Source organism: Palaemon carinicauda, chromosome 1, assembly GCF_036898095.1.
Source record: "Palaemon carinicauda isolate YSFRI2023 chromosome 1, ASM3689809v2, whole genome shotgun sequence".
Lineage (NCBI taxonomy): Eukaryota > Metazoa > Arthropoda > Malacostraca > Decapoda > Palaemonidae > Palaemon > Palaemon carinicauda.
This window is the reverse complement of record NC_090725.1, coordinates 173348467-173360508: the sequence shown is the minus strand read 5'-3', so window position 1 is coordinate 173360508 and position 12042 is coordinate 173348467. Positions and strand designations below refer to the sequence as shown.

Here is a 12042-nt window from a genome sequence, read left to right as displayed (position 1 = left end):
CTCCCCAGCATCAACAAGGAGACTTGTGATAGGTGAGGTTCTAAAGGGTCCTGTGGACAATCTAATACTAGCATGATGTATAGAATCTAATACTTTTAACTGGCTTGGGGTGGCTGAGGAGTATATTTCGCATCCATAACTAATTTTGGATAAAATCAAGGCCTTGTATAATTTTAAAATAGTATTGCCGTCTGCCCCCCATGATGTATGGGACAGTACTTTTAAAAGATTCAGAGCCTCAAGACATTTAGCTTTTAATGCTTTTAAGTGAGAAACCCATGTAAGCCCACTATCAAATATCATCCCTAAATATTTAGCTTCACTTGCACAGGGGATCCGTTGACCTTTAATGTATATATCCGGGTCTGGATGTACTCCCCGGATACGACAGAAATGGACAAATGTAGTTTTACTTGTCGAGAAGTTAAATCCATTCATAACGGGCCACTGGATAATTTTATCGAGAGAGTTGTATTTTTCGCTCAACCATTGCCATTCTAGCTCCAGCAAATGATATAGAGAGATCATCCATAAATAATGTTGCGAGAACATTCCATGGAATGACTGAAGATATCACATTAATTGCTATTGCAAAAAGGTTACACTCAGCACACTACCCTGAGGAGCTCCTCCTTCCTGGCATTTACTTTCTGATAGAGCTTCCCCAACTCTCACTTGGAAAACTCTATGTGAAAGAAATGACTGAATAAATAGTGGTAGCTCTCCTCTTAATCCAAACTCACAGATTCTTTTAAGTATACCATATCTCCATGTGGTATCATATGCCTTTTCAAGATCAAAAAAAGTGTCACATGGTGCTGTTTGGAAGCAAAGGCTTCACAAATGGAGGACTCAAGTCGTATCAGCACATCAGTCGTTGAGTGCATTTTTCTGAATCCACATTGAATGGGTGATAAAAACCCTTCTTTTCAAGGTACCACATCAGTCTTACATTGACCATCTCCATGATTTTGCACAAACAAGATGTCAATGCAATTGGCCTATAATTTGCTGCTAAAAACTTGTCCTTACCGGGTTTTAAAAAGGCTCAAATAATGGCTAGTTCCCAAACACTTGGATAACTATGATCATGCAATATTCTATTAAAAATGCTTAAAATGAATAACTTTGTATTAAAAGGTACGTGTTTAATCATTGCATATGGAATTCTATCGGGTCCAGGGGCTGTATCGTTACACGTAGCAAGAGCAGAATCAAATTCTCTTTCAGTAAAAGGAGAATTGTATGACTCTTGCTTTCTTGTTGCGAAATTTAAAACTTTCTTTTCTTCAATGCTCCTATACTGGTGACCAGGAACTGCTTCACACTTGCACGATACATTTGAAAAATGGTCAGCCAGGGCATTGCTAACTTCGGTTGCTCCAGTCATATACTGGCCATTTACCTTTAACAGTGGTGGTGGGTGTGGAGTGAATTTGCCTGCTATTTTTTTGATTTTCCTCCACACAGATGAAGTTGGTGTTCTACTGTTAATGGAGGAAACAAATGACATCCAAGACTGGGGCATAGCTTCTTTCATGTCATGACAGAACTGTGCTCTACATTTCTTGTATATGATTAAATTCTCCTCAGTACGGCGCATGCACAATCCAGTTAAAGACTTTCTTGTGGCTCTGTGCAGGGCAGTTAGTTCTGATGACCACAACGGGACTGGTCGTTGTCTGAATATCCCTGTTGTTTTGGGAATGGAATTGACACCTGCTATGTGGAGAGTTCCATTGAGTAAGTCTATGGCATCATCAACACTTTAAAACTGTTCTGCATTTCCTTCAATTTCACTTAAATCCCGAAATCTATCCCAGTCCGCCTTGTCAAGATTCCATTGAGGCGTTCTCTGTAAAGGTGGACCATTGTTGGTGTTTATAATGATTGGTGCACGATCACTAGTATGCCAATCATCTAATGTTTTCCAATTAAAATCGAGAAGACAGGTAAGAGCTTGAAACTGATAGGTCAATGCAGGACAAGGTACCTGTCTTTACATGAAAATGTGTGGGCTCTCCTGTATTAAGGAGTCCGACATCTTCATTCTCCAAAATTGATGATATAATATTACCCCTTGCGTTTGTCAAAACATCACCCCATAAAGGATGTCTACTATTAAGATCTCCTAGTAAGAGAAAAGGTTGTGGGAGTTGTTTAATCACTTCTACTATATCATCATATGAGATGTTATAATTTGGAGGCAAGTAATGAGAACAGATTGTGTATTTTTGCATTAACATAAGAAATCCACTTCTTCCTAGATGATTCGTATTGTCTTCTGGTTGACATTGACTTGTATTCTTCTAGGAAGTCTATACTGTCTTTCAAGATCCCAAATCTTTTCTTAACTGCTAAGGCGAGAAAATCAAGAGATGAAGGTTAAAGGGTTCTCTGTGATGAAGCAAAGACAGTCGACTTCTGAACCAATTGGGATAGAGCTGGGTTCGGTAGAGGGACCAGCCTCAGCTTCAGTTCCATCACTAGAGGGAACCAATTACTTTTGGGCCACTTGGGGGCCACTACTGCTGCAGTTCCCTTTAAGGATCTCAGCTAGTTGAGGACCTTCAGCAGGAGATTCGTTGGAGGGAACAGGTAGATCCGGGTCCATCTGTTCCAATCGAGGGACATGGCTTCCGTTGCCTCTGCCCGAGGGTCCTCATATGGGGCTATGTATCGAGGTAGTTTTTGTTGTCGCTCGTCGCGAAGAGGTCGATCTGCAGTTCTGGGACTTTTTCCAAGAAAAAGGAGAATGAGTCTGCGTTTAGGGACCATTCAGACTCTATCGTGTTTAGCCTGGATAGAGCGTCCACCATCACATTGCGGAACCCTTGTAGGTGAACTGCCGATAAGTGCCATCTCTTCTTTTTTGCTAAACGAAAGATGGCTAACATCACATGGTTGATGTGGGGCGATCTCGAGCCTTGTTGTTTCAGACATCTCACTATCACTTCGCTGTCCAAGACCAGCCTGATGTGGGCTGATCTGTGAGGGGATAGTTTCTTCAGCGTCAAGAGGACTGCCATGGCCTCCAGAATATTGATGTGAAAGGTCTTGAACAGGGATGACCAGGTCCCTTGAGCTTTCCTTTGATGGGATTGACCTCCCCATCCTACCGTCGAGGCATCCGTGTGGATGGTCACCGATGGGAGAGGTGGTTGTAAGGGAACGAACGGTCCTTGTTAGGCTCTTGACCTTTGACCACGGCTTGAGAAGTGATCATAGTAAGGTCGGTACCGGTCTCTGTAGATCTCTTCGAGCGTTTGATGCGTATCTTCTCCAGACTCCTGACGCATCTTTCAGCTGTGCTCTTAGCACTGGGTCTGTTACTGCTGCAAACTGGAGAGAGCCCAGTACTCTTTCCTGTTGGCATCTTGAGATCCTGTCGGATTTTGGTAGTCTCTTGACAGAACCCGCGCTCTCTCTCCTCCTCTTTGGTGGAATGGAGAGGCTGTGTGACTTCAAGTTCCAATGGATTCCCAGCCATTAAAACTCCTGAGCTGGAGAGACGCGGGACTTCTTGTAGTTGATCTTGAATCCCAGATGTTCCAGGAACTGGATCACTTTCTTGGAAGCTTGCAGACAAGAAGTCTTGGATGCTGCCCACACCAGCCAGTCGTCCAGGTATGCTGCTTCCTCAAATCCTTCTAGGCGTCGTTGTTGTACGACTGCGTCCCGGGTTTCGTGAAGATCCTTGGGGCTATGTTTAGTCCGAAGGGCATGGCTCTGAAGACATACTTTGTCTTCTGTAACTTGAATCCTAGGTAGGAGGAGAGGGGGCAGCTGACTGAAAGGTGCCAGTAAGCATCTGCCAGGTTTTCTGAGACTGTGTACGCCCCTTTCGGTAACAGGGTCCTGATGTGTTGAAGAGTTAATATCCTGAACTTGTTGTTCTCGATGAATTTGCTAAGTGGCAACAAGTCTAGAATGACTCTGAGTTTGTCCGAGTCCTTCTTGGGAACACAGAACAGCCTTCCCTGGAACTTGATGGACTTTGCTTTCCTTATAACCTTCTTGTTCAAGAGTTCTAAGGTATATTCTTCCAGTGAGGGGGTGGAGTGCTGGAAGAACTGAGGAAATGAAGGTGGAGATCTGTTCCATTTCCATCCTAGTCCATTTTTGATTAGGCCGTGGGCCTGGGGATCGAAGGTCCAACGATCCTGAAAGTGTTGGAGTCTCCCTCCTACCTGGAGCATCTCATTGCGTAGATGGTCCTGAGGGCTTGCCACCCTGACCGCGTCCTCCCCTACCTTGTGAGGGGTTTCTTGAGGAGCCCAGTCGAGATCCTCTTCCTTTCGGGCGAAAGGTAGTGGTGTGCCTCTCAAACCCTGGGTTGAAGGCTGGTGACTGGGCTACCAGCTGTTGAGGCACCATTTGGAAGGTGGTCTGTGGCATAGCGACCACTTGCGGCATCGCGGTCATGGTGACTGCGGGATTTTACTAAGCAGGCCGAGAAGGTAGTCGTGGCTTCTTTGTCTTCCTCTTGGGTTGGGGGCCAGCATCTGGGGAAGACTTCCTCCTTGAGGAGATGCCCCACTTTTGGAGAAGGTTCCTATTCTCCGTGGCGGCTTTTTCTACTACCTCTTGGACCAATTCCTTTGGGAAGAGGTCCTTACCCCAGATGCAGGAAGAAATCAGCTTCCTGAGTTCGTGTTTCACCGTTGCACTAGCAAACATGAACTCTCTACAGGCCTTTCTGGCCTTCACGAAAGCGTACAAGTCCTTGACGAGGGTGGCCCTGTGCATCTTGGCCAGGACCGTGTACATATCTGGGGTGCTGGCATTGCCTGCACACATCTCCATGCAGTTCTGGAGGGAAAGGGAGGCGGCTAGCCTCTCCTTTGTCTCTTGCTCCCTTCGCAAGAGAAAGTCCGATAGCTTCGGTAGGTTCTCGCTGAACTGCTGTCCCGCGATATCTGCGTCAAGCTTCGCTACAGAGAAGGTTAGGTGGACCTCTTTCCATTCCTTCTCATCTGTGGGCAAGGCCAGAGACAAAGGCCTACACTTCTCTAGTGTAGGGCATGGTTTGCCTGCCTCAGCAGCCTTGAGAACACTCAGAAAAGCCTTCGACGTGAAGGGGATGGCTCTCGAAGAAGGAACAAGAAAGGTAGGGTGTTTCTTGCTCAGTGCAGAAACTCGCAAGTTAGTGTATCCTGCCTTCTTCAGGCTACTCGTCAGGAGAGCCTGTGCTTTGTTGTGGTCGAATACCATGACCTCCTTTGGTTCCGTCTCTTCTCTCGACGCTGGCTCATTCTTCAGCCAGATGAAGCACTCCGGGTAAGCCGCAAAGTTATGCCAAAACTCAATGTCGTCCAGTTGGACGGCTCCCAACTTCTCCGAGATGTAGAGTTTGCCGTTAGTGATTGGCATGAACTCCGCATACCTCCAGGGATTTGTCTCTGAGCAGGGTGGCAGGTCCTTCACTCTTGGTCACTTGTAAGACCCTCGGGAGGTGACGATCCGAGTCGCTTCACGGAACTCTCTTGTCATCTTTTATTTCAAATCTACGTTCTCACGTAGATTTTCCATTAGAGTGGTAATGTGGGCCAAAACTGCATGACCCATCGCGTCTACTGGAGGGGTAGGAGCCGAGGACATAGACGGTGTTGGCTCTACTGCTGGCACAAGCAGAAGGGGTTCCTCCGCTTCTGTTGAATCGTAGTCCTCGTCTCCTCCGGGTGGTAGAGTGCACTCTCCTTCAGGACCGTCTCGAAGAAGTTTCGGGTCTGTGGACACTTCAGGCATCCTTTCCTCCTGGTCGATGTCCATGCCTTGCAAGGCTTCACTGACATCAGCCTCGACTGCGATCTGGATGCAGGGACGCCCGGGTCGTGCCTGGGGTACGACGGCATCAGCTGTTGCCTTTGGGTACAGCAAACTTCGCATCCTATCATTGGGGAGGTACGGTCCAGGAGAGTTCTTTTGGAACCCTCGCACTCATTTCCGAAGCTTCTCACGTGCTGCATCTCTCGACTCAGTCGACTTAGGGTCGCCGAAACTCTCGGTCACCAAGGCCGAGCAGACGTTACAGTCCTTGGGGTCCCAATACCTCAAAGTTTCGGTTGTCACTACGTAGGCGGCATGAGACCTGCATATAAAGTGACCACAAAAGTTCCCACTTTTGTGGTTACAGTACATCACCTCACATTTCAGTTTCTGGTCCTCCTGTAAAGAAAGGAAATTGAAATGAGTATGTGGTAATTTATCACACTTGATAAATTAATGTATCTCATGCAAGAAAATTTTTGGTATTATCTTAACCATTATAGCTTAACCCTTTAACGACCAAATAGCCCAAACAGGATCTTTAAAACAGCTACTTTTGGGTAGTCATGGTGAACATGTTTATGCTTGTCTGAAATTGACGCTTTGGCAATTCATAGAGACACTCCTCTGCTCTTCGAATCAGCCAATCAGAAGCCGCCTGTCCTTCTCGCCAAGTCTGTAGCTCCTTCCAAAGACACCTCACTTGTGCTCCAGCAGCAAAAGTGTCAAGACGCGTCGCAGTAACGTCCACGTATCCCCCCCCCCCGACCTTCGTAATCATGGTAAGTACACAGTGACTGTAGGATAGTGAAGCCTAGTGATATGCTTACCTTTTGATGTGGGTTTCAAGGGCTGTAGTGTTACTGACGTGTCGTAGTGACTATCGGAAAAAGTATAGATCCCACATGGGCTACCTCGGTCGAGTTTAGGCGGACCACGCTCATCCAATATGGGATCTATTGGACCGTAACGGTTCTACCGCGCACTAGTTTACGACGCACATCATTTTTGTAATTTTTTTTAGTGATTGTCTGAGACATTTGTGAATAGTTTTGACCATATTTGTAGAAATAATAGTGATGATTTAGATATGTTAGGCTCATGTGCATTCAAAATATTACCTTACAAGGGATTAAATTATTTTTTTGTTAGGCAGTTACATTTTTTTTTTTTTTTTTTTTTTTGCAGTTTCGTGGCCATATGTTTTATGGGCATCGCAATGCTGCATTGGAGACTCAGGAACGTACACCATGGGTTGCCCCTGACGATGCTGAAGGAAGTGATGTCGACGTGAGCCCTTTGGATGTCGACAGTGATGACAACGACCTTACGTACGTTCCTGATGACGACGACCTTACGTACGTTCCTGATGACGACGACCTTACGTACGTTCCTGATGACGACGACCTTACGTACGTTCCTGACGACGAAGGCCTTACTCTGGAGGATGCTTTTGACCCTCCCAACGCTAGAGGTTAGTATGAGAGAGAGAGAGAGAGAGAGAGAGAGAGAGAGAGAGAGAGAGAGAGAGAGAGAGAGAGAGAGAATTTGTTTAAAAAAAAAATTAAAAGTCTAGTTGTTACAATGGTTGCTCTTTAAATTTGTTTTCATTGTGTTGCTCTTTAAATTTTTGTAAACAATAGGTATTTTTAAAACTTATTTGTGTACTTGCATACTCACTGACATACACATGCACACACATGCATACTCACTGACATACACAAGCACACACATGCATACTCACTGACATACACAAGCACACACATGCATACTCACTGACATACACATGCACACACACATGCATACTCACTGACATACACAAGCACACACATGCATACTCACTGACATACACATGCACACACATGCATGCACACACACCAGCACACACGATTCCTTTACTGTTTCACTTACTTTATTCTTGTTTCAGGTCGCAGGGTCAATGTTGTTGTCCCTCAGGAGATGCCTGTGGGAGAGGAAGGTGAAGTTGAAGGTGAGGTTAACCCTAAGAGTCCTCGTGTTGTTGAATGGAAGAAGGACGACATTGACATCCAACCCCTGCCCGACTTCATTCATCCACAGCCGGACTTCTTGAGGGAACCTTATGAGTATTTCTCTCAGTTCTTCACAGCTGAATTGAGGGATCACATCGTTTTCCAGTCCAACCTGTACTCAAGACAGAAGGATGTAGGCAGTAACTTCCACATATCAGAAGAGGATCTCATGGTTTTCCTTGGCCTCATCATATACATGGGCCTGGTTCCTCTCCCTAGCATCGTCGACTTCTGGGCCGTGAAGACCAGGATTCCTCAGGTTGCAAACTTCATGTCCAGGAACCGCTTCAAGGCCATTCGATCATCAATTCACTTCAACGACAATGACCAGGCAGCAGGCTCCCAAGATCGGTTCTTCAAGGTGAGAGTCCCCTTCACCAAGGTCACCAGAGTGTTCCTGAAAGTTCCCGAGACTCCTATCCATTCCATTGATTAAGTGATGGTTGCCTACAAGGGCACAAGGGCTGGTAACCTTCGCCAGTATGTAGCCAAGAAGCCTGACAAGTGGGGCTACAAGTTGTTCTGCCGCTCCAGCTTGGATGGATTTGTGCATGATATTCTTATGTACCAAGGGGAGACAACCTTTGTGAGCCACCCTACTCAGCTGTCTGAAGAGGAGAATGCCATGTCTGTGACTTCCAAGTTTGTTGTCTCCCTTGTTAAGACCATCAAGGACCCAAGTCACGCAGCAGTGTATGCAGACAACTTCTTCACCAGTATAGGGTTGGCCAAGTACCTGAGATCGAAGTATGGATGCCGGTATGTGGGAACTGCCAGGGAAAACCGAGTTGGACATCCTCCCCTGAAGTCTGTGAAGGAGATGAGCAAGAAGACGACGCAAAGGGGCACACTGGACTACGTCTCTTCTGATGGCATCCTCGTTGCAAGATGGAAGGACAACAGTGTTGTGACAATCTTGTCCACTGATGTCGGTGTCAACCCCATGGGAACAGTGGAGCGGTACGACAGGGCACAAAAGAAGAAGGTTCCCATTCCTTGTCCATCTGCCATCCAGATGTACAACAACCGCATGGATGGCATCGAGAAAAGTGACATGTTGACACACCTCTACAAGACCCCCTTCAGAGCAAAGAGGTACTACATGAGGCTCTTTGCTTACCTCCTGGACCTGATCATCTGCAATGCTTGGATTCTGTACAAGAGGGATTGCTTGGCTTTGCAGACGAACCCAAAGCCCCTCAAGGACTTCCGACTGGATATCTCCAATTGGCTGAGAAGTTTCAAGACATCAAACTTCAGGATTACTAGGAACTCTCTTGGCACCAGGGATGTCCCTTTGGCCAAAAGGGGCCAACGGGGAGTTTTGCCAAGTGTAGAGTCACGCCAGGATGCCACTGCCCTACACATGCCAAAGCATGTCCCCATGAGGCAGACCTGCAAGTTCTGTTCAACTGCAGGCCACATCCACAGGTCTCGCTGGATGTGTGAGGAGTGCAAGGTGGCCCTTTGCCTCACTGAAAATCGAAATTGTTTTGCTTTATTCCATAAGATTTCTAAGTAATTTTTTTTGCTCTTTTTCAATAGATTTTAAAGTAAGTTTTATAATGTTTCTATTTTATCAATTATGAGTAAGGTTTAATATATTTTTTGCATTTTCATAGTATTTTTGTATTTTTATAGTATTTTTGTATTTATTGAATATTGTATTTTCTTGTATTTGTAACGTATTTCTTATTTAATTAAATTGTTAAGCCATATATGTGTTTCTGTTATACATTGGAACTATAAAAAAAACTGTTGGGCGAAACTTCAAAATCTGTGCCATTATGGTTCAATAGATCCCATATGGGATGAGCGTGGTCCGCCTAAACTCGCCCAAGGTACCCAAATGGGATACTTCATTGCATGCAATTATTTCGGTAATTTGAAAGAAAAAATTTTAAAAGTACACAAGAATAAAAAGGTCTTGTATTTTCTAATACTACAACATACTAAAAGGAATTTTTAAAGTTTCCCATAAAACCTAGGGTGGACCTTAAAGGGTTAAGATAGTAAGCTAAAAAGGAAATAGGAAAGACACATACTTGTGCCTCCTGTCCAGCCAATTGCTGTGACCTCCCTCAATATTAATATTAGAATTTCCTTAAGGGAAAACTAGAGTAGAAGGGTTCTAACTTCTAGAGTTAGAAATAGTGTATACTAGCACTAACCCTTTCATAAAAGAGTATTAGTATTCCGGGGGTAAAATATGATCTGATGACTATGATTCATCAGTGTATTGAAGGAATACTTCACTTCAATATTATGATTGGTCTCAACAATAGACTGTGAAAGGATACACAGGGTTTGTTGGAAAATATAAACTACTGTATAATATATACTATAGTTTTCTGCCTGCAGTATAGAAATACTGGCTACTGTATAAGCATATACTATAGTTCAACCGGCAAGGCTAGTACCTAGCGGCACTGGTCCAGCTGGCATGGTGCCGGCTAGGTTAGTACCTGACGGCACTAGCCGACAGAGAGAGAGAGAAAGCATGGAGAGAAGGGCTACCTTATTATAGTTTAGTACAAAAATAAGGGTGTAGGTACTACTGTCCCTACTGCCTTCTTCCAGAATGAGGGGTTCAAATGGAAGGGGGGAATGAATCATTCTAGTTTCCAGCCAGCCACAAGATCTGTTGCCGGTCACTGCCGGTTCCATGGATGTGGATGGCAGTTCAAGGGAGGGCTGAAGAACACTCAAAGACATTAGGGTCTCCCACCGGCAGCTGTTATGGCAGGCACAACCTTTCCCGGAGCCTTGCGTCCATAGGGGGAAGGTCAGAGCGGCTATCAAGCTGCCTATGTAGGAGCCCGGCCGGCACCACAGCCCACCCGGCAAGCAGGGAGAATGTAGATCAACGGCCAAAGACATGCGATGGCTAGGTTATTGCTAAAGGACAGAGAGGGGCAAAGAGAGGGTCTTGTGTGTTGTGTCGGGAGAAGGCGGCAGGATTGCCGGCCATTTCCAGTCACAAATAAGAAACATCGTTTCAATATCGGCGCCGTCCTGGGCGGCAGAAGAATATCTATTCTTTAGCCCAGGACCTTGCTGAAACAAGACTTGTCTTCTAGACCGCAAGGGAGAAAGTGGCGGCATCGTACTACCACTTCGGATGCAGTCTAGGGAAGCTAGGCTTCTTATGCCTGATACTGTAAGCGACTACTCCGCCGGCAGCCGAATTGTCGGCATAAAGACTGAATACTCTGAGTTACTGTCGCAAAACCAAGCTGGGATGCTCGCCGGCAAGGGGGAAGACAGAAAACACTAGCCTAGGCAAGCCGGAGTATACTACTCTATGGCAAGACCAAGATAGGGTTGTCGCCTAATGGCGACACTCAGAGGGAAGGAAGGGTTTACCCTTAAATCTCTAAAAGAGACAAGTATCGAATGATATAAATAATTCTAGGAGATATACTATCTCCTTTTGAATTAATAAAACGATACGCGAAGGTAAACGGGGATAATGTACGAAAGTATACTAAAGTGCGTAGGCTGGTTAGCCTAGCGCAGGGCAAGATCTCGGCTCCGCTATATCACCGAAACTCTAATGTATAAGAACGTTAAATCTAAGGAAGAGGAAATATACGTGCATGATCTTATCTTCGCTAGTATAATTTTGCCTAAATAGCTATGATTCATTAAAACTAAATACTGGGAACATTGTTCTACTGACTAAATAAGGCCTGTATGGTGAACAACAGCATCCAAAATGACGCCTACAGTTACCAGTTATGCTCTGATAAACACATCTACACTATGCTAATTTAACTGTGAGAAGGGAGCTAAAAAGTATACACAGGAAAGATTAAATACTTAACTTTCCAGAGGCAGAAGATGCTGTAGGATGCATGATAAATCTTCGAAAATAGCGATCTAGAACACTAGAGCAAGCGGGAGTACACCATGCGTAATTTTCTACAAAACAAGGAATGGTTAGCCATATTGGATCCTGTAATAGTACTGGAAGGGGATCCACTGGGTAACCTTGATGACGCCTCCCTTTCAATTTCGCCACTCTTCCCCCTCAGAGCGAAAACTCTATTCGGGGTGAAGATTGCCATGTGTCGTATCAAGAAATACGTCCCCTTATATTATGTAATATCCTTAAGATAAATTTTAAGGATACTCGCGCCAGGAGTTAGAATTCTGGAGACCTATGGTCAATTCTCTGGGAGTATCACTGTAGCCAAATATCCCTTAGAAAGCTGCCAAT

The 12042-nt window shown here is 45.2% G+C and overlaps 1 protein-coding gene across 5 annotated transcripts in view; it reads left to right on the top strand.

Moving 5' to 3' along the window:
* LOC137652878 (piggyBac transposable element-derived protein 3-like) overlaps positions 1-12042 on the top strand; it is a 341902-nt gene that overhangs the window by 249722 nt on the left and 80138 nt on the right. For 4 of the 5 annotated variants that reach the window (XM_068386272.1, XM_068386283.1, XM_068386278.1 and 1 more), the window contains exons 2-3: positions 6958-7243; positions 7697-10070. In XM_068386272.1, coding sequence (XP_068242373.1) covers positions 8260-9342 — 1083 coding nt within the window. In that variant the 5' untranslated portion in view covers positions 6958-7243; positions 7697-8259 and the 3' untranslated portion in view covers positions 9343-10070. Of the gene's footprint in view, positions 1-6957; positions 7244-7696; positions 10071-12042 lie in introns of those variants that run through there. The other variant, XR_011046375.1, reaches the window with a different exon arrangement.